At 44.1% G+C, this 20,933-nt stretch overlaps 1 protein-coding gene across 1 annotated transcript; it reads right to left on the minus strand.

The window, feature by feature from the left end:
* Positions 1 to 234: 234 nt before the first annotated feature.
* Positions 235 to 20,615, minus strand: ppl (periplakin; the record flags this gene model as incomplete). The annotated part of the gene is made up of 22 exons (XM_080524850.1): positions 235 to 2,907; positions 3,042 to 3,134; positions 3,608 to 3,724; positions 3,836 to 3,919; positions 4,269 to 4,419; positions 4,603 to 4,796; positions 4,942 to 5,080; positions 5,189 to 5,367; positions 5,509 to 5,666; positions 6,097 to 6,200; positions 6,488 to 6,639; positions 10,106 to 10,252; positions 10,615 to 10,740; positions 10,970 to 11,065; positions 11,316 to 11,423; positions 11,560 to 11,721; positions 11,969 to 12,010; positions 12,192 to 12,317; positions 12,752 to 12,872; positions 13,116 to 13,270; positions 13,708 to 13,807; positions 20,560 to 20,615. 22 exons carry the CDS (start codon positions 20,613 to 20,615, stop codon positions 235 to 237), a joined length of 5,283 nt encoding a protein of 1,760 aa, XP_080380976.1.
* Positions 20,616 to 20,933: the final 318 nt, after the last annotated feature.

The following is a 20,933-nucleotide window of genomic DNA, read 5'->3' on the forward strand; positions in this document are numbered from 1 at the left end:
GGTCATAACCATAGCCACAACAGACCTCATTAAAAACCAGAACCACCAGTTTGAGCATTTATATGGTGTTTAGAAAATAAATATTACAGTGCATTGTAAAGACAGAAAATAATGTAAATTCAACATAGATGAATGTCAGAATTAAAATATTAGTAAAATATTAAATCAAGACAGAGATTAACACACATTTAAAACTCATGAGATACAAAAATAGATTTGTCAGATTTCCCTCATTCACATGTTCTTGCCAGACACCATGACACCAAACTCCTGGATAGTGATCTCTTTGTTTTGGTATTGCAGCAGCTGGCGGTTTGTGATGTTCCCAGCCCTGAGGGCATCCTCGATGGAGAACTTCTTTCCCGATTTCCTGTCATGAAGAACAGAGGACTCTCCCTTGGGCCCCTTGACAGAAATCTCCTCCCAGTCGCATTCCTGGCTCTGCAAGTTGACAAACATCTTCCAGTCGATGAGCCCCAACTTATAAGCCTCCTCCGGCCGCATTTCCTTCCCTGTGTCTGGGTCGATGACCACGATGGACCTGCGGAGGTGGCTTTCCCTCTGCTCCCTCTTGATCTTTATGGCCGACAAGCTCTTGTGAAGTTTTTCGATCTCCTCATCCTTCTCACCTGTGATTCCTCTCAGCTCTTTCAGCTCCTTCTGTAGCGATTCCAGCCTCAACTCCAGGTTCTTTCCATTCTCAACGGGTGCAGACTCTGTAATGTGCCGGGTTTCTTTGGATGTGATCTGAATCTCGGATTGGAGCCTACGGATGTCGTTCTGCAGGCGCTGGTTCTCCAGCTGCAGCCGGCTGCTCTCATCACGGATGTAGTCCAGCTCCTTGGAGGACTTGGTGTTGGTAAACTCCATATCAGAGAGGCGGGAAGTGATGGTGGCCAACTCTTTGTCCAGCTCTTGTCTCCTCCTCTTCTCCTCCTCCAGGGTCCTTCCCAGCCTCTGTATTTCCAGTTCTGCTTCTGGGTCCTTCTCCACTTGCACCTTCTCTGTACGCACCACCTTCTCCTTCACCTCAATCTTCTCCAGGGTGTGCTGCTGCTGGATCAGGACGTTGAGCTCCTTCTCCAGCAGTGTGCGCTTGTGCTTCTCCTCCTCCACCTGCAGTCTGAGAATGGAGTGCTCCTTCTCTTGCTGAGGATCCTGCTGCAGTACCACCTTCTGTTTCACAGTCACCTTCTCTCGGTTCTCCTTGTCTCGGATCTCCATCTCATTAAGCCTGACCTTCAATCTTTGAATCTCCAGTTCGGCATCTCGTCTGGCCCTGCGTTCACTCTCCAACTCCTCCAGCTGTAGGTCCAGGTCAGCCTTCTGTCTCTGGAGCCGGTAGAGCTCCTCTTTGAGGCTCTCTTTCTGCTTCTGCTCATTGTTGATGTTCTGAGTGAAGGTGGCACACTCAGACTTTAGCAAGGGGTCCTCCTCCATCTTGACCACTTCCTGCTGGACAACCTTTTCCCTGATCTGGGAGAGGTCAATCTTCCTCACCCTGATCTTCTCCTCAGTGGTCGACCTCTCTCTTTCCAGGTCCAGGCGTTTCTTTTGTTCATCCGACAGCTTCCTTTTGAGGGTCTCAATCTCCTCCTTGGTCTTGGGGTCCTCTCTATACTGCAGCACCTCATTGACCACCTCTTTGGTCTGCACCTGGGGTTTGGTGTCCTTCCACCTCTGTATCTCATCCCTGAGCTGCCTGATCTCCATCTCTGACTTCTCTGTCTGGTGGGTTTTGTCCACAATCTCGTTGCGGAGTTTCTCCAGCTCGCTCTCAGTCTGCGGGTCAGTCTTGTACTTGATGACTTCTTTGATGATTTCCTTGATCTCCACCTGCGGGCCTCTGTTTCTCAGCATCTTCAGCTCATCTTGGTTAGTCTTCAGCTGTTGCTCTGTGTCCCTGTATCGTCTCTGCTGCTCCACAAGGTCCATACGAAGGTTGGCTACCTCATTCTCGGCCTTCGGGTCGGGTCTGACAATCTCTCGCACCTTCTCCTGAACTATAACCTTTGATTTTTCCTCCTCCATACTGGTGATCTTCCTCTGAAGGTCTGTCTTCTCTCTCTGGGACGACCTGCGTTTGGCCTTCTCATCCTCATGCTGCCTCCTCAGGTTCTCCACCTCCCTCTCAAAGACAATATCCTTCTCCACCTTCAGGACCTCCTTGATGGAGATCTTCTCCTCTGCCATGGCTTTCTCTTTCTCCAGCCTGCGGAGCTTCTCCTGCAGGAAGCGCAGCTCATCCTCCAGCTCCTTCCTGCCTTCTGTCTCCTTCTGCTTCCTGTCCAGGAGCACCCGGTACTCGCTCTCCAGCTGTGGGTCATTCTGGACCTTGATCACCTCCTCCTCTGTGATCACCTCCTGCTCCTTGGACTTCTCCTGGGCCAAGAGCGTCACCTGCCTCTGGATATTGATCACCTCATTGTCTTTGATAGTCTTCTGCCTCCTCAGCTCTTCCAGCTCCTCCCGGAGCTTGCGCAACTCCTCCTCTTGCCCGCGATCCCTTTCGATGCGCAGGACTTCCTTCACGGTGTACTGCTGCGCCCCCTCCTTGACTTCAGTCTCAATTCCATGCAGCTTCAGTGTCAGGGCCTCGAGGTCGTTCTCTAGAACGCGGGTGGTCCGGCGCTCTTCTGACAGCTTCTGCTGGGCCTTGTGGACCTCCTCGTCAAGCTGAGGGTCTGGGACCTTCTTGATGAGCTCTTTCTTGACAATGGTGTCCTGGGGCTTCTGGCCCTCTAATACGTAGATGTCGGTCTGGATGGTCTCCAGTTCTTTCTCCAGCTGCTCCCTCCTCTGGATCTCATCCTCCAGTTGCTTTTTGATCCTCCAAGGCTCCTCTCCTGGTGGGGCAGAGTTCACGGATTGGACATTCCTTGCCTGGATCATAGGGATCTCTGGTTGCTGGAACAGAGGGCGAGAATTATGTTGTTATTAAAAGAAAATGGTAAGGACATGCATTCAAAAATGATTTAGATTTATTACAGTTAATTTGAAGAATGATTATCATGTGACGAAAAAGTCCAAGAATATCTCACCTGATTCAGAAGACTTTGGGCAAACTCCAGATTCATAAGCCTTTGCTTATTAACTGCATTCACTTCTGTGAATTTAGCCTCAATGGCAGATTCCTGTAAACAATAAAAAAAATAGCTAGTAGCTAGAAATAGCTAGAAGACTATAACTTGCCTATATATATACTGTATGTATATATAGCCTATACATGTCTCATGAGTATAGTTTAACTGTCTTACCCTATCAGAACCCAAAAGCTTTTTTTACTCCATTGTTTATAAACAATGTAATTTAACCATTTTAATTTGAATATAAAATTCTGATACAATTAGGCCCATTTCCAAATACACATTCATACTGCAGTTAGGCTGTACAATGACAGTATCTAGACCCACAAAAAAACACAGCATGGCTACCATGACTGCTACCTGCCCTTGCTTTGCCCCCTTGAAATATTTTTTACCTTAAAATTGTTGTGTACGCTGCTAATATTTTTTGTCATGTATGAATTATCTCTTGTCATGTAAGTTCTGCAGTTTTTCAGATGAATTAATAAAATCAAATAAAATCACATTATATTCCTCCTTACCTCTCCCTTGACCTTCAGTGCAGGTGATTCTAGTCTGCTCCTCTTGTATGTCTGGGGGACTAGTCCGTCCTCAAGGTCAAGCATAGACTTGAACTTCTCAGTCTCATTCTCGTAGTTCTTGAAAGAGACACAGTATAGGTCAAATAAACTATGTGAAGTTAAATAAATAAAATACTTACTCCTAGTAGTAGTATCAAAAAGGGGTTTTATTAGTGTTAATTTCTCTACCTTGATAGCCTCTTGGTAAAGGTGTGCGTTTTTCGACACATTGTTCAAGTCGGACTCCTTTCTTGCAATATCAGAGAGCAGGTTCTGTGGAAAAGAGAAGAGCAACAAACATGTTTTATAATAATTCACACAATTTATACAGTATAGTATACATATATATGTATATTTAAAAAAACACACTGACTTCATTGAACTTGACTAACCTGACTGCTCTATGATTTGATTTTCCATTTACCCCAATCCGGATTGTGTTGTATTTCTACTATTTGGCTGTGACTTGTCTGCTACACTACCCCTTTTCTTTTTTGTTTTCTTTCTTTTTTCCCTCCCCTCCCTTCTTGTTCTGTATTGTCATTGTTATGTGTTGATAAAAGCAATAAAAAATCTTGATCACAAAAAAAAAAAAAAAAACACACACACTGAAAACACTTACTCTCTGGTTCTTCTGCTTGGTCTCCACTTGTCTGACATCATCGGTTTCACGAGGTTCATAGTTCGGCACACGTGAGAGCCAGCTGTTCAGGTTATCGTAGTCGTTGCGATAGTTGCCGTATGACGTCTTGGCTCTCTGCAAGCTCTGAGATCTGTAACATAACACAATTTCATAAGACTCATTACAGTAAGTAATTTAAATGTCAGCACAATCTGCAAAGTCAAAAGATTGGTCGTCTCTATGTACACAAATTCACTTCGGAGCATTAATAGTGTGTATGGGATGTGCAAATATTTGGATGGGCAGGTGCTCAAAGTGAAAAAAATCCTCTCACCTTGTATCAATCTGCCTGTTGAGGTTGTCGTATCGCTTGGTGAGTTTCTGGACCTCGGCCTCCTGCCTCTCAATGTCAGGGCAGTGCTCCTGCAGCTTGGTGACCATGTTGTCACAGCTGCCTTTGGCTGCGCGCAGGTTCTGCTCAGTCTCTGTGATGGCCGATTTCTTGGCTTTCAGCTCTGCTGCAGTATCCTGTCAGGGCAGGAAGGTGTGTTGAATCATGGGTAAGTCATGCTTAATGAGTCATTGATGTCAACAGGAGATCTGCTATATTTTTTGTACATCTATGAGCTTTTAATCAAACTTCTGACTTGTGTGATAAGTGCTTGCATCTTACAGCCAGGTCACGCTGTGTCTTCTCCAGTGAAGCCATGTCTGCCGGGGCAACCTCCTCCCTAGCCAGTTTGTTTTCGTAAGTGGACAATAAAGTTTTCCCATTTTGAAGAGAGTTCTCCAAGCGATTGGAATTCTGAAGTCTGTAAAGAAACAGATCGTATGACATAAGATTCATGTGACACATATGTGCAGGTTTGTCCTACTTCTCCCGCACCTTTCTGAAGCCCATTCAATGAAAAGATACATACTTGTCCTCTGAGCACTTCAGCAACAGGTTGATCTTGTCGTATTTGTTGTTGGCCTCGTCAACTTTGGCGTAGAGCTGAGGGGCACTAGCACATTTGGGGTTTGAGGTCAGGAATGTCTCCGCTTCCTTCACTTTGGAGGACTTCTCCGGTTCGATCTTCCGAACTGCAGCCTCAGTGTCCTATTGGGAGAATATGGGATGAGCATTTAGACTAATCCACCACTTCCTGACAATATTTATTTTTATTTCATAGACTGACAACGACTAGTAATAGGTAAGTATGCAGATAGATAAGAGAGAGAGATTAGGATGATGAGTTACTTTCATATCCTGCAGGCGATCTGCACTGTCCTGCAGTGGCCTGGTCTGCTCCAGAGGGGGGCGCACTCGAGTATAGATGGCTTTCTGTTGCTTGTCCAGATCACTGGTCACCTTGTCAAGACCAGCCATCAGCTGGCGACACTGCTGCTCCTGATTGTCTGAGGTCACACACAGAGTCACAAGTATATATGGTGGTGAGAACACATGGGTAAAGAGTGAGTAATAATACTGATTGAAACTATAGTATTCTCATGTGGGCTAATTGATAAATATGACAGCAGCTGGTAAAACCAGGAACAAGTGATGGACCGTTCAGACATTTATTCAGAAAAATTAAAACAAATTTCTGCGTTGTTGAAAATCAATGACACACAATGACATTTATTTACATTTTTCCCAATAAAAGTCATTTTGATTGGTTGGCGACTTGTTCCTGGTTTCACCAGCTGCTGTCACAAATGTATTAGAGCTTCTTGTACCACAAGGTTAGGTTGTTTAATGAAATGTTGTAAGTATATAAGTATCGGGAGGTTAGTTTTTTCAGTGAGTTTGAGCAATGTTTGAATTCAGTTACATTTCAGTACATACCACTGCCACTGGTGGTCTGCTTCTGCAGCTCCCCCAGGCGTTCCTGCAGGGTTCCCTTACTGGCAGAAACCTTCTGCTTGATGCCCTTCTGCTGGTTGGCCAGACTGACAAGACAGACATACTGTTGTATGTACACTGTACAAATATACTGCAATCATACGGTGAACTCATGTTTAGACCCATGAGTCTGAGGGTGTTTGATGTGTAACATGCACATGAATTTGAGTGTGTGAGCAGATGCACATGCACATGCACCTGCACGCACATGCACCTGCACGCACACACGCACACACGCGCGCACACACACACACACACACACACACACACACACACACACACACACACACACACACACACACACACACACACACACACACACACACACACTCACTTTTCAGCAACAGAGACAGCCTCAGGGTCAGTGGGGGGGATCAGAAAGCAGACCGCCGGGGCGGTGAGTTGACGCCCGGCTGAGTCTTTCACATCCCACTTGGTCCCGTTGTTCCTCAACAGGGTGTACCTCTCCCCACGCAAGATCTGACCCTGCATGGGACAACCAAAACACAACACAGAGTTTCACATACTGATCTGATTGAGGTAAAACTTGTTAATGAGATGTCCTTTGTTAATTGTTATGTTATGTACCTGCACCCCTGCCTAAATAATTGACCCTTGGGATCAATAATGTATTTTGAATTGAATTGAACTGAGATCTAGAATCACTTTCATTACCCTACCCACAGTTCTGACATGAACCAAAAATCTGACCCTGTCAGTGGGTTACGAATAGCATCAACCTACTCCCCCATATTAGTGATGGGGCAACCATAACATTACTGACTTTAACCCACTGATCTGTCACCTTAAACTTACAAGCACCCCTCACTCTTAAGCAAAATCCACTTTCCAGCCTACAGTATGTTCTGATCCCCTAGAGGCTTAAATAAGATACTAAGCACAAGCCCAGGCTTTCTTATGGGATTTAAATAAATTAGGACACAAAACCAAAGTTAGAGGACTGGAATTAAAAGAGTGAGAGTAGGAGAGAAAAAACGACATAGCATTGCGGAGTGCTTAGTCATGATGGCAGTAAACACTCAGGGATTAGAAGAGTTAGAGACTGAAAAAAGAGAGAGAGAGGAAGAGGAAGCGAGAGCGAGAGCGCGAGAGAGAGAGAGAGAGAGAGAGAGGGGAGATGGCGATGAGAGAGGAAAGAAAAATGAGAGGGAAAGGGGAAGGTGTGGAGGATTACATGGGTGAAGATGGAGGCAGGAGGAGGCAGGAGAATGGGGTTGGAAGTTTGATATGTTTGACAAGAGCCGGAGTGTTGACAGGAGGTTTAAGGGCAGAGATCTGTGAGATCAGTGCGGGCCTGCCCAAATATCAGCCCCTAGCACCCTCCGTGCCCCACCGTTTTCCAGATCTGACAGACTAGAATAGTCTGGCTGTACATTTCAAGCCTGCAAACTGCGACACTTTAAATCATCGTTTCTCAACGGGGGCGTTCAGACAACATCGGGGGGCGCTGGAACAGATATTTTTAAAAGGGGGGCGTTGAGGTGTTCTTGGGGGGCGTTCGCGCATTACATTTACATTTTACATTTTTGGCATTAAGTATTTTTCTCATGAAAAACAGCTGTCAGCAGTGTTATTACGGGTACGTTCGTGAATGCACGAACGGTCATTTCGCTCGGACAAACCGTCTTTTCAGTCAGAGCACCCATCTCTGAGCGCTCCCAGAGCGCAGTGTTCTGAACTTGGCCGGGCTCTGTGATGCAGACACACGTAGCGCAGCGCCCACATTATTTTTAAAGTGAGAGTGTCAACAAGAAGATGAAGCTAAAAACTCAGCTAGCAAAGGCAGAGCTTTTGATAGTTTCCCATGTGTCTGGGTAAGCTGCATTGTAGAAGAATCTTGACAGTTCATGTGTGCAGAAATTGCAATACTATGCTAGTCTACGATAGAAAGAACCCCGGTTCATCCCATCTGTAATGTCATGTTTCAACCCTTGCCATCCTTTTCTTGCATAGCACCCGCAAATGAACACGGATAGGAGTGGAATAGGCTATATAACTGTAAATAGTTGATTGTCTTTGGATTTAGCCAGTTGGCGAAGATTTATGAGGAATAGGCTATTTAATTTGTGTTGCTCATCTAACAGCGATAAGGTGTTGTTTAATTTACGGTCTTGTTTAATTTCTACGAGTGTTTTTCTTGTAGGCTATGCTTGAGTGACATGTGTTTCAGTTTGTAGGCTCATTGTAATTGTTGGCTATAAGCGAGAGAGAATATTTCTTATGTTAGTTTTGATACTCAGTCCATGTCCCCGCCGGTGACGTAAGCCTGTCGTGCCAAATACTCCCTCCCCGCGTATACACACTACCCTCTGCGCTTATGCGTTCGCTTCCTTTCAATACAGCTTATTTAATTTAGTTAAAATGAGTGCTAATACCATACCACCATACCAGAACATCACAGCAGGAACAACCTATCTCAAAAAAGCGATCGTATTGTAATAAACCAGTCCGGAAAGTTCTCTGTCGCTTACCAATAATCTAACCTAGAGAAATCAGCTACGAATGTCCCCTCCCCTCGCAGGTTCATCACAGTATATTACATAAATGTATTACTGTTAAGTGTTGTTGTGGATGTTATCCCTAGTGCCATTCTGAGGTTAGCATTGCGATGTGTTCGTCTTAACGTTTACAAACTAAAATATACGATCGCTTTTTAGTGATATGTTGCTCCTCATGTGATGTCCTGGAAACTAACACATAAGCACTCCGAACAGCTGTCAGCGTCTTTTGTTGCTATAGGAAACCACTACTCTGTCTGCTTGCGATTGATCAGCTGTCAGCAGTGTTATTGTAGGTACGTTCGTAAATGCACGAACGGTCAGTTCGCTCGGGCAAAACCGTCTTTTCAGTCAGAGCACCCATCTCTGAGCGCTCCCAGAGCGCAGTGCTCTGAACATTGGAACTGTGTTAACAAAGTCTAATAAATTTTTTATAAATATTAGCATCATAAAACAGTCTGTTTGTATTCTCTGATGTTGTCTGAGTTTGTTTAACACTCATAAACAGCATTTTTATTCACATTCACATGGCTTTTCTGCTCTCTGGTAAACTAATGATAATGATATTCCAACTGCCCAGTTAAATCAAATCCATTATTTGGCATTCAGTGACATGCTTTTTAAATGATATAACACAGAATATTAGTCAACATTAATATTCAGGGAAGAAAAAAAGCAATTTTTTTTGATGGGGGGCGGTAAGAGACCTGGATAATGGACAGGGGGGCGCTGGCCCAAAAAAGGTTGAGAACCACTGCTTTAAATGAATGTGCAATAACACTATGTGCAATATGACAACCCTAGGGTACATAAGGTTGCAGAGAATAGGAAATGTTAGATTAGGTATAGCATAGCATAGAGTACAGCACAGTGTTTTATTTGTACAGTATAGTATAGTGGATAGTGTACATAGCCTTTATTTATGTAAACCAGCTCCTTTCCCTTCTTGTTTTTTTTTGTGTTTTTTTCTTTCCTAGCACCAGGGGAGCCCCCCCTCCCAAATTTCGTTGTTTGGTACCTGTACTATATCAATGACAATAAATAAAGACCATTCAGACCATTCAGACCAATAGTTCCTTAACATACTGTATGAGAAGGCATTTGCTGTTATTTTGTAATTGAGTTGACCCTCCCTTTTGCCCATTGCTGACCCCTCCCTGTCCCTAGCTCTTTAGCTGTCTAGTTTTAGGTTTTGTAGTTTTAGTTTAGTTTTAGACTATCTTAGACTATTTTAGACTAGTTTTAGTTTTAGACTATGTAGTTTTAGTTTAGTTTTAGACTACATAGGCCAGGTTCTGTATTGTATTTGTTTGTGGTGGATGTTGTTGTTGTATGCCTGTGAACAGGTCACACTTGAAAATTAGCCCTTGGGGCTCAATGTGTTTTTTACCTGTATAAATAAAGGTTAAATAAATAAATAAAAAATGTATTACCTCGTCAGTGTCAAACTCACAAAGAGCCTCGACTGGAAGGAGCTTCTGGGGTGTTTCTCTGCGGAACTTGAGAGGAAGAACCTGCAGGCCACGCTTCTGTAGGGCGTTCACACGCTCGTCAAAGTGGTCCATGGCCTTAGCCTGGTCCTGTATACACACACACACACACACACACACACACACACACACACACACACACAAACACAATTATTGAACTGCGTTGACTGGCATTTTAATAACAATAAAGTGAAGATCAGCAAAACACAGCAAAACATATCATCTTGAGGCAATGTACAACCAAAAAAAACTAAGTAAGTGAATAAGGACAAGGGGATTCAAAATGTGTACTTCTTCATTGTTCAAATTATCTTTTCTGTCAACTGTCTTACACTCTACGTCAGCATTTTTTCACATTTAGACTGTAGGGAAGTAAAGGGGGGCCAAACGAAGAGGCAGCAGTGTAGAGGGTAAAAAAGAATACTGTTGATGTCAGTGAAATCCCTACTCACATCCAGGTCCCTGATGAGGCCCTCCATCTGGTACATGTCTTTGAACTCAACACGGTTGTACTTCTGGTTGACCTCTGTGTCCAGCCTCTTCAGCAGATCCTGGGTGTCCCTGGCCTCCTTGTGGTACTGCAGAAAAACAAAATGTCAGGAAATTAATAGCAAAGAAATTGTAAAATTGAGGTGAAATCATAATACTTGGGGGAATTTTTTACTTTTCTTTTTCTTGAGAGAATTTTGAGAGAATTAATTAAATTACAGACAGTTAAGACTACAACAGCAGTGGAGGCATCAAGAAAAGTATTGACATAAAAAATGGTGTGTGTGGTGTGGTGTGGTGTGTGTGCATGCCACTCACCTTGTGGTACTCATCCATGTGTTTGAGGTGGTTCTCTTCACAGATGAGCAGGTTAAGATACTCCTTCCAGTCAGCATGCACCGCCTCCATGTGGGCCTACGGTAGAGTAAAACATGTTGATTTGACTACGAAATATGACTATAAACATATTTATGATGTTTATTATTATATATTTATTATTAATTATTATTATATATTCAACACTATGTTTATTCTATTCTAGTCTATAACTTCCCATAAACTTGCTAAAGGGATACTTGGTAAAAAAAAAAAGTGGTCAGCTTTAGATTTATTTTGTGGTTGCACAAAACACGACAGAAAACTGAAAACATGGCTGTCAACATACCTCAATGACGTTCTTCCCAGGGTGGTTAGTAGCTATCAGCTTCTCACCATCGTCATTCAGCTTAGTAATGGTGGCCTCCTTGGACTCCAGACACTTACTGATGAAATTCTGTTGGAAGATTAAATTAATGAATGTTAAGACGTGTGGTGTTTTTTTGTGTGTGTGCGTGTGTGTGTGTGTGTGTGTGTGTGTGTGTATGTGTGTGTGTGTGTGTATGTGTGTGTTTGTGTGTGTCTTTGCTTACCTCGTACTGCCTCTGGCGGGCGGGATAGTCCAGGTTAGTGTCACTCCAGTCGTAGTTGACCCTCTCTTCAGCCTGCTGGTCCATCCAGTACAGCTCGTTGGTGCAATGCTGCATGTAGTCCCTCAGGCTCAGCAGGTGGCGCTGGCGAGCAGTGGAGCTAACCTGGGGTGGTGACAAGGAGTCGGTTTGTTAGACACACAATGCATATAGTCCTGCGGCACTTGGAGCCACTGAAGTGTTTAGTTTAGGGATGAGGAAGATAATTGACAATTCCCATGCACTGTACACGCTTGCAGCCTGCCTCAAATCATCAGTTTACATACGCAAATACAAATGTGTTTGTGACATGAGGGGTGTTTGTGACACAAATGTGACATGTGTTTGACATGAGGGATGAAGTCATTCTTACCAGGAGCTTGTTGTACTTCACTTGGAGGCCACTGATATAGTCCTAGAGAGAGAGAGAGAGATTAGAGATTAGGCCAATAAAGTTTAAATTGACAGCAACTCCCTCCTTGGCACCATTATGTTCTAATTATGTTACTTAGGCTTCCATTTGAAGCCAAGCATTCAAACAGCTTGTTGTGAAATGCAACCATTGGCATGTACAGTAACACAATCATCTGTTTCACCTTGTCCTCCCCATCTGAGATGTGTGGGGCCAGGGCCTCCACCTCGCTGTGGAAGATGTTGTGTTCCTCCACCTCGTTCTCTATGGTGGGCAGGTCCTGACCAAAGCCCTTGTTGTTCAGGTTGGCCTGGGAGATTTAAAAAAACATAGAAAAGGAATGGAATCTGGCCTTCTGTACTGTATGTACTGTACATCGGTATGTACTGTACATACTGTTCAAACCCCGGGGTCTCCTACCACGTGGTGGGAAAACATCTACCATTAAGTCAAGAGGACATCCTCAAGCTCCGAGCAGTGACACATGAGTTTATATATCTCAGGCAGTGCTACTATACCTCATCACAAGAGTGTATTCCAAGTATTCCAGTACTCAGTTTTACTTGTTGACATGTTGACTAGAGTATTCCACTCATAGGTGGCAGCAGAGGCAATTACACCATGAAAATTAAAACTTATTTAAAAAATTAAATAATTTACCTTTTAATGTGTGTGTGTATGTGTGTGTGTGTGTATGTGTGTGTGTGTGTGTGTGTGTGTGTGTGTGTGTGGGTCGCCTCTCACCACTTTATCATCAACAATCTTGCCCCAGTTGACACTGGGCATTCCCTCCGAGCGGGTCAGGTGGTAGATGTGATCGTGGTCCTCTTTGAGCTTCATCACTCTCTCACGCAGCTGCCTCATACTGGTACAACACAGAACACAACTCACATCACAAAAGTGTCTCTCAAAAAAGCCTCTCAATGATTTTTGTGAAAAACCCAATAAACAAAAACCAATATTTCTGGGCACAGCTTGGTGTTCAGTTGTGAGACATTAAGATTAACGTCTGTCTTCTGTTGAGAGACTGAATTAAGATTCACTCTGTTCTTAACATCTCAGCCTGAGGGTGTTGTGGTTACAGTGTGTAGTACTGTATATCACTCACTCCTGCTCGATCATCTCGGCCTGGGGGTGCTGCAGGCGCTTGGCGTTGACCGCGTCATCGTCCAGGCCGGTAAGCAGCTCCAGGGAGTTGAGGATGCGTTTATTGGTTTCGTCCTGGTACAGGGACTGCTTCCCTTCATTTATCTTACCTACATCCTGCCAAACACAGCATAGAGACAACACATAAAGGGATAGTTCACCCCCTTAGAGAAAAATCGATAAAATAAGATTTATTGTACCTCAAAATACCTTAATATATGTACATAATTATTATTATTGGGAACTCTATTTGGAGCAGATTTCTATGGCTTTAGACAACGTTAGTGTGGTATTGTATGGTTGGTGTGATATGAAATCATAGTTTGCATGAGTTACTGTACATAATGGTACATGGTGGTGCCTCTACAGCAGGGGAGGTTGGTGGAGGTAGAAATCAGAGGATGGGCTCATTATAATGCATGAAATGGAATGATGAATGGTATCACACACAAATTCCTCATTCCGTTCCATGCATTACAATGAGTCCGTCCTCTGATCAGTTCTACCTCCATCAGCCTCCACTTACCTACAGGTTGTTATGGTGCTGTACTAACCTTGTTGAGGTTCAGCTCCGTTTCATAGATGTTCTTCTCCACCTTGTCAGCATTCTTCTGCAGCTTCTCAATCAGATCAGACAACTCGGAAGTGGAATCCCTGGAGGAGAAAAAAACTACAGGTAAGTTTCTCTGAGAAACTTTAGGGATCATGTGTGTCGGTGAAAAGGCTATGGTTTCATTTCTCCATGAAATGTTAAAGACCATCTGTGTTTCTGTGTTGGGTACACTTAAATATGGCCGCAAGAATAAGAGAAATAAGACAAGAAATACTGGTCGCCTTTGCTCCCTTTGGGCTTTGGCCTACACAACCTATTTTGGATAAATAAACTATTTGAAAAGTCAAATGACTAGCATCAATAAAGGATGGATAAACAGTGCAGAGTATACATTAACTGTAAATAGATAACAAAGCTCCAGATATCTTAGTGACATGCTCAATCAATCTTAGCTCTCTAGGGAACACATAAGAAATAGCCACCTTCAAGAAGGTACTGTATAAATCAATTGGAGAACATCTGAGGAATGACTACAGTGCACCTGCTTCACTCCGGGCATCTGCCTGTTGAATGAATGAATGAATGGACTTTATTGTCATTGCTACAGTACAGGTACCAAACAACGAAATGTAGGAGGGGTGGCTCCCCTGGTGTTAGGAAAGGGGAAAAAAAAAAACTTTTTAAAAAAAAAATCACAAGAAGGGAAGGAGCTGGTTTACATAAATAAAGGCTATGTACACTATCCACTGTACTATACTGTACAGATAGACGACTAGGGTTGTCATATTGCACAATAGTATTGTTTCACGTTATTTAAAGTGTCACAGTTTGCAGGCTTGAAATGTACATGTTTGTGCCTCAGCACTACACCTGATTTTTTCAGTCCAGCAGCTGCCATACAATCCGTCCAGACTGTCCAGGGCCCAGAACTTAGGTCTTTGCTGTGTTCAGGGCCTGGACGGCCCTGTGGTAGAAGCTGTTCTTCAGTCTGTTTGTCTTAGCGGCCAGGGTCCTGAACCGCCTTTTCGAGGGCAGCCTGGTAAAGTGTTCGTACCCAGGGTGGGTCGGGTCCCTGGAGATCTTGGAGGCCTTCCTGAGACAGCGTGTGTTGTACAGCTCTTCCAGAGAGGGGAGGGGGGCGCCGGTGATCTTCTGTGCTGTTCTCACGACTCTCTGTAGCGCATTTCTCTCCGCTGTTGTGCAGCTGGAGAACCAGTTGCAGATGCCGTAGGTGAGGATGCTCTCCACTGCGCCGCGGTAGAAGGTCACCAGTATCTCCTGCTTGCTGTGTTCCTTCCTGAGGACTCTCAGGGTGTATAGCCGCTGTTGTGCCCTCTTGATGGTGCCTTTTGTGTTGTCCTTCCAGGTCAGGTCATCCCGCATGTGCATCCCCAGGAATCGGAGGCTTGAGACTCTCTCCACGCTCTCTCCGTCGATGAGCAGGGGCTGGATCTCGGACTTTTTCCTCCTGAAGTCTACGATGATTTCCTGGGTCTTTGACTTGTTCAGCAGCAGGTTGTTAACCTTGCACAGCTTGCTCAGTTGCTCTACCTCATCCCTGTACGCCGCCTCGTCCCCCCCCGAGATGCATCCCACCACGGTGGTGTCGTCTGCAAACTTTACGATGGAGTTGCTGGGGTGGACGGGGGTGAAGTCATAGGTGTAGAGGTTGTAGAGGATGGGGCTTAGGGCTGTGGAGGTGTGGGGGCCCACCCGCACCCTCTGGGGGCGGTCGGTCAGGAAGTCCTTGATCCACGCACATATAGAGTGTGATAGACCCAGGTCTAGTAGTTTGGTCACTAGCCTGTCTGGAAGGATGGTGTTGAAGGCGGAGCTGAAGTCCACGAAGAGCAGTCTCGCGTAGCTGTTTCCCCTCTCCAGGTGGGATAGAGTGGCGTGGAGAGTCGTCGCGATGGCGTCCTCTGTGGACCTGTGGGCTCTGTAGGCGAACTGGTATGGATCCAGGTTGGGCGGGAGGCGTGTGAGTATGTGGGCCCGGACTAGTTTCTCGAAGCACTTCATGATGATTGGTGTGAGTGCCACCGGGCGGTAGTCGTTTAGGCAGCTCACCGTGCTTTTCTTCGGGACTGGGATGATAGTTGAGGTTTTCAGGCAGGGTGGGATGGTGGCCTGGGACAGGGACTGGTTAAAGATGTTGGTGAAAACCCTGGCCAGCTGGTCGGCGCAGTCTCTCAGCACCCGTCCCAGGACGCCAACCGGCCCCGAGGCTTTCCTGGGGTCCACCGCCTTCAGTACGCGTCTCACTTCATGCTCTGTGAGGGTGAGGCTGCTGAGAGCTGGAGAGAGTGGTGTTTGTGTTGCGGTTACCTCCGTTCGCCCCTCGTCGAACCGGGCGTAGAAGGTGTTCAGCTTTCCCGCCAGCAGGGGGTCGTCCTCTGCTGCTGTGAGCCTGTTGGCTCTGAAGTTTGTCATCTGCTGAACCCCCTGCCACATCCGCCTGGAGTCGTTGCTCAGGAGGCATTCCTCAATCTTCTCTCTGTGGTCTGCCTTGGCCGCTTTGATTCCGCGCTTTAGGTTGGCCCGGGTGGAGCTGTACAGCGGTGTGCTCTTCCCTGCGAAGAAGGCGTTGTCCCTCTCGTTGATCAGTTTTTGGACCTTCCCAGTCATCCATGGCTTCGTGTTGGGGTAGACCCGGACCCGTTTGTCCACGGTGACTGAGTTGGTGCAGTTCACTATGTGGTTCAGAACCGACGACGAACCAAGAAACAACCTGTTCCCTGCAGGTTCCCCATGGTTCAGATAACACTGGCAACAGAGACACTGCTGATAGTATCAACGGAGGCGTTCTTATCAAGCCCATCGCCTTTACTGTACAGACAGTACAGTAGCGCCATTGTCTCACCTACCATCTGTATAGAGCACACTTGCTTAGTGCAGTGTTAATAAAGTAGTTATTTTAGTTATGTTTTGTTTATATGGTACATTTGTGAAATAAATATATTGACAGGCAAACTTTCATAGGACTTTCATAAAAACAGCAAAACAGAAACAAATGAGATATCAATATCAGCTTGGGTAAATTGTATTTTTTTGCCTTGCCAAGAAATATTCATTTGGCTAAAGAAGAAACAGACCAGTACAGGCATCTACTGTATGCCCTGGATGATGTTGATTTTGTCTTGCATTTAGAAATAACATGTGTCAGAAGTCATAAAACATCTACTGTATTTGAATGGAACAGCTGCTAAGCTTCCAGGCCATCACACTAACCCTTTTGCTTTGTGAAAAGACCTGCACAAGCCATTCTTTAATAGCTCCCTTCGGCTCAGTTTTAAAAAACTCCACTCGACAAGAACAGACCCATCTGATCATAAATATTGTACATGCAAACTCACTGCTATTCTTAGTTCACACATGCACACAAACACGCACACACACAAGCGCACAATCTCTCTCTTTAATTAATCCTAAACAGTTTAATTACCAGGTCATCATAGTAATTACCATTTTAACATGTAATGTAAATAGCGGACTATAAAACAAATATAGTACAACAAGTGTTTACATTCTGATTAAGTGAACAGACTCAATCTTTATTGGTCATCAGTCATTGCACAATGCTTGGGCGATACTGTGACGGAACTAGTTGAGTCTTATTATATATTCCTCATCTTGAGGAGGGTATTTCTACTCCCTTTCAAACTGGTCTGACTGGTTTCCTTCACATTTCATTACCTGCAGTACCATATATATGATTAACTTCTTATGGCGTCTCACAGTTGCAGCACATTGACGAGAATGTCATGTGAAGCTTCAGGCACACAGATAGCGACAGCGCCACATACTCTGAGTAAAACCAAGAGATAGTATAGCCGACGGGGTTGTTATAACTTCAGTCATGTAAACTATTTTTCATATGATCGCCTTCAAAGCAGTTGAACAGCTGCATCGCCCCATATCGTCAGCTTTCCATGCCCCTGTATCACATCTAAAGTAAATAGGAAATAAGAGGAATCATGGCTGTTGCTAAATCTGTGCAAAAAGTCAATGTGGTTGCATACTGTGGTTGCAAAGTTTTGTCTGAATCTTGGGAACAGAGAATGTGAGCCCAGCCGTTTGATTATTGTGAAACTGGCATTGGAAAAAAATTAAGGTAAAAGTCAGGACATCGACAGCCTTTGGGGAGGTTTTTGTGTGTGTGTGTGTGTGTGTGTGTGTGTGTGTTTGGGTGTGTTTGGGTGTGTTTGTGTTTGTGTTTGTGTGTGTGTGTGTCCTGAAATACCCTGATGACTCATTTATATCATCTTGAGATTCAAAGCCACTCTTTTACTTTAGCCTGATTCTTTTTTTTGTTACAGGTCGAGCTTGAATGGACACTTTTGAGAAACCTGCCTTTCCTATCTCTCTGCACGTCCTAAAAACCCCTCAGGGTAAATGTTCTCCTCCTTCAGCTCAGTGATGACAGATGAGCCAGAAAATGTTCACAGACGTGCCAGTGAATAACCCTCAAATTTAAAGTTTAAAGGCCTTCTTGTTAGCCCCTAATTCAATGTGTTTAGCTTGACATCATTCATTCACCAGCTGTTTGAACTACGATAAAATCCCTATGACATCAACATGAAATACAAATACGGCATCAGTTTACTTCGTCCCCATAAGAGATTTGTGGGGGTTTTCTCATTTTAAACTGGCAGCCATACATGTGCTCAAATAACAACTAAAATATGTCCATGGAGAGGGACAAATTGGAAACAGAAAGTCACAACCATGACTCATCGAGGGAGTGGAGGGCTGTACATGAGCTTCTCAGCAGCCATGGCCCAGTTCCCTTTGGACCACTAGTCCCTCCATCAGACCGCTCTCTCTTTTGTTAAACTAAAATAACTGGATAAAAGTTAGCAACATGGTAATGCTCCACCTACCTAACAGAGCAATATGCTTAGTGGCACTGGCATGTAGCTTTCAACCTACACAGTGTTTCTGTGAGTAAATAAGAAAAGGGACCAGGGGCAAAAATCTGTGGACTCATGCGCATGCTGGGGTGTGTTCAGTTAGGGAGAATGTTCAGATGATTGCAGATAGAAAAGAGCTGCTATTCTACATTCAGCAATGCTATGAATGTTTCATCCACTTGGGTTAAGGCCCAGGCTCTTAGGCATTGAACTTACTGGTGTCAGGCTGGTTTGTGATTGGGCAATACAGGGACAGAGGTCAAGGATGCTGCATTCCTGTTAGGATTGGTAGGGGTCTTTCAAGTGATCAAGCTCAATAGTGGTGCTAAAATAACCTGTAACACTGACTTGACAGTAACAAGATACAGATGTTGAAACAAACAGGTAATGATGGCCATATCCATGAGGATTGCAACCTATAATATCAATCAACCAATCAACTCTTATCGAGAGCTTTTTCCAAATGCAACAACATTTAAAGCCCAAATAAGTCCTAAAATGACAGGTATGTTTGCAAACAGCCTCTGTGTCAATTATATAATCTGTTATATCATCACGTTCAAGAGAGACCCAGACAGTAATTCTCAGCTTCAAGTCCCTACTAGTCTGCTCTGCTCTACTCTGCCAATGGCTACATGAAGTTCCTCAACCGTAACAGTTACAGTACCAGGTACAGTATAGAGCATTTATTAGTATTGTGAGGGTGTGGTGTATTGAGGGTGTGGCAGCACTGGAATAGCTGGGATTCCATGGGAACGCCCATTGGCCCAGCCCTTTCAGTTACAGGCAAAGCAACAGGGAAGAGAAGAGAAGCTAGGTGTTAGGTAAGGTAACCAATAGATGTACTGCTCTCACGTGAACCTGAGAGTACAATGCTATACTGTAAATCCATTGAGTCCTAACCAATATTTAAAAACATTATCAATGATAGAGAATCAATTATTATTAATAATTATTATTATTAATTTTCCAATGTTATGCAAAGCAAGTTATGTTAGATAAATACATGAAAACCAAAAACATTAATGACATACACATGTATCAATTCAGAGACAGATGTTTTCATTATAAACTGCATTTCTGAATCATGACACATTTAAACCTCTTCCTACAAGTAAGAAACAGTTCAATGTTCTACATCACTCAAGACATTCCCTTCTTTATGTAAGTCAGTGATCATGACCATAGGAGAAACATCCATTATCTAAAGTTAGCATGTAACCATTTGAAACAGATGACTGAATCTCTAAAGTTCAAAGCCAAAGGGGTTTTATTGATTGACCTCCTCCCACTTATTGAGTGACAGCTTGCATATGCTCCCTGCTCACTCTCCCCTTAGAAGAACATCACACAAGACAAGAAAGCAATACTTTCCAAAACTGAAAGTGTGGAAATTATTAATTGATCCAACAGTTTAGCTTCTTTGTGTGTGTCCCAATATAATGGCACTGTTTCCAGTAATAGAGTTGAAAGTATTATTACATCGTCTTTTCTCGGTCTTCCGAACGTCAAGTTATCAAACCTGTTACTGACACATTTTACATCTTAAGTTACCACACCCTCGGGAAGTTCATAGGATACATTGGCTATACAATTTAATTGTTAAAAAAAATGCTTTAATAGTGCTTTTGCTTGCCACCATACGTGGTTATGTCCAACTCCATACATGCTACGAAATGTCCCAGAATGTTCGCCTTATTAAAAAAAAAAAAAAAAAAAAATGCGTACGAATAAAATCCTGAAAGACTTACAGGTTTGATTGTTAGCTGTCCGTGTTGATTATCACTTATTTTGATCACAGCGAGAGAAAAAGTTAAACGCTACATTTGATTTGGTGAAACTTGCACCGACCTTTAAAGTTCAATCAAGTATGATCAAATAAACGTATCTATACAGACTATCATTTTAGAGTACATACAGTTGACTTGGGGGATACTCACTTTTTGGGTTGCGTGATGGTCACGCTATTCTTCGAGCTGGACTTTTTCTTGAACATTTTGATAGGTCTCGCTGTTTCCCCGAACACCTGTTTGGCAGTTCGGCTTGGATCTGTGAAACAATCTCCGCGGGGAGAGGCGAGGCTTCTTGGTTGCTGCTTGGGTGTCGTCTGCTAGAATAGCTTCCCTCCTGCACAGGTAGGCTACAGAGTGTCCAAATACTCCACACACGCCAATTGTCAAGGGATGTCAACGGTTCCCTCCCACTAGCATTAGATTCAGCAGTCAGTCAGTGTACTGTCTGTAGGCTCGGCTGAACTGGGCTAAAGTATGGTGGACTCCTCTCATAGGTTGTGCATACCTGTCACCTACCAACG

Source organism: Nansenia antarctica (assembly GCF_963989245.1).
Source record: "Nansenia antarctica genome assembly, chromosome: 2".
NCBI lineage: Eukaryota > Metazoa > Chordata > Actinopteri > Argentiniformes > Microstomatidae > Nansenia > Nansenia antarctica.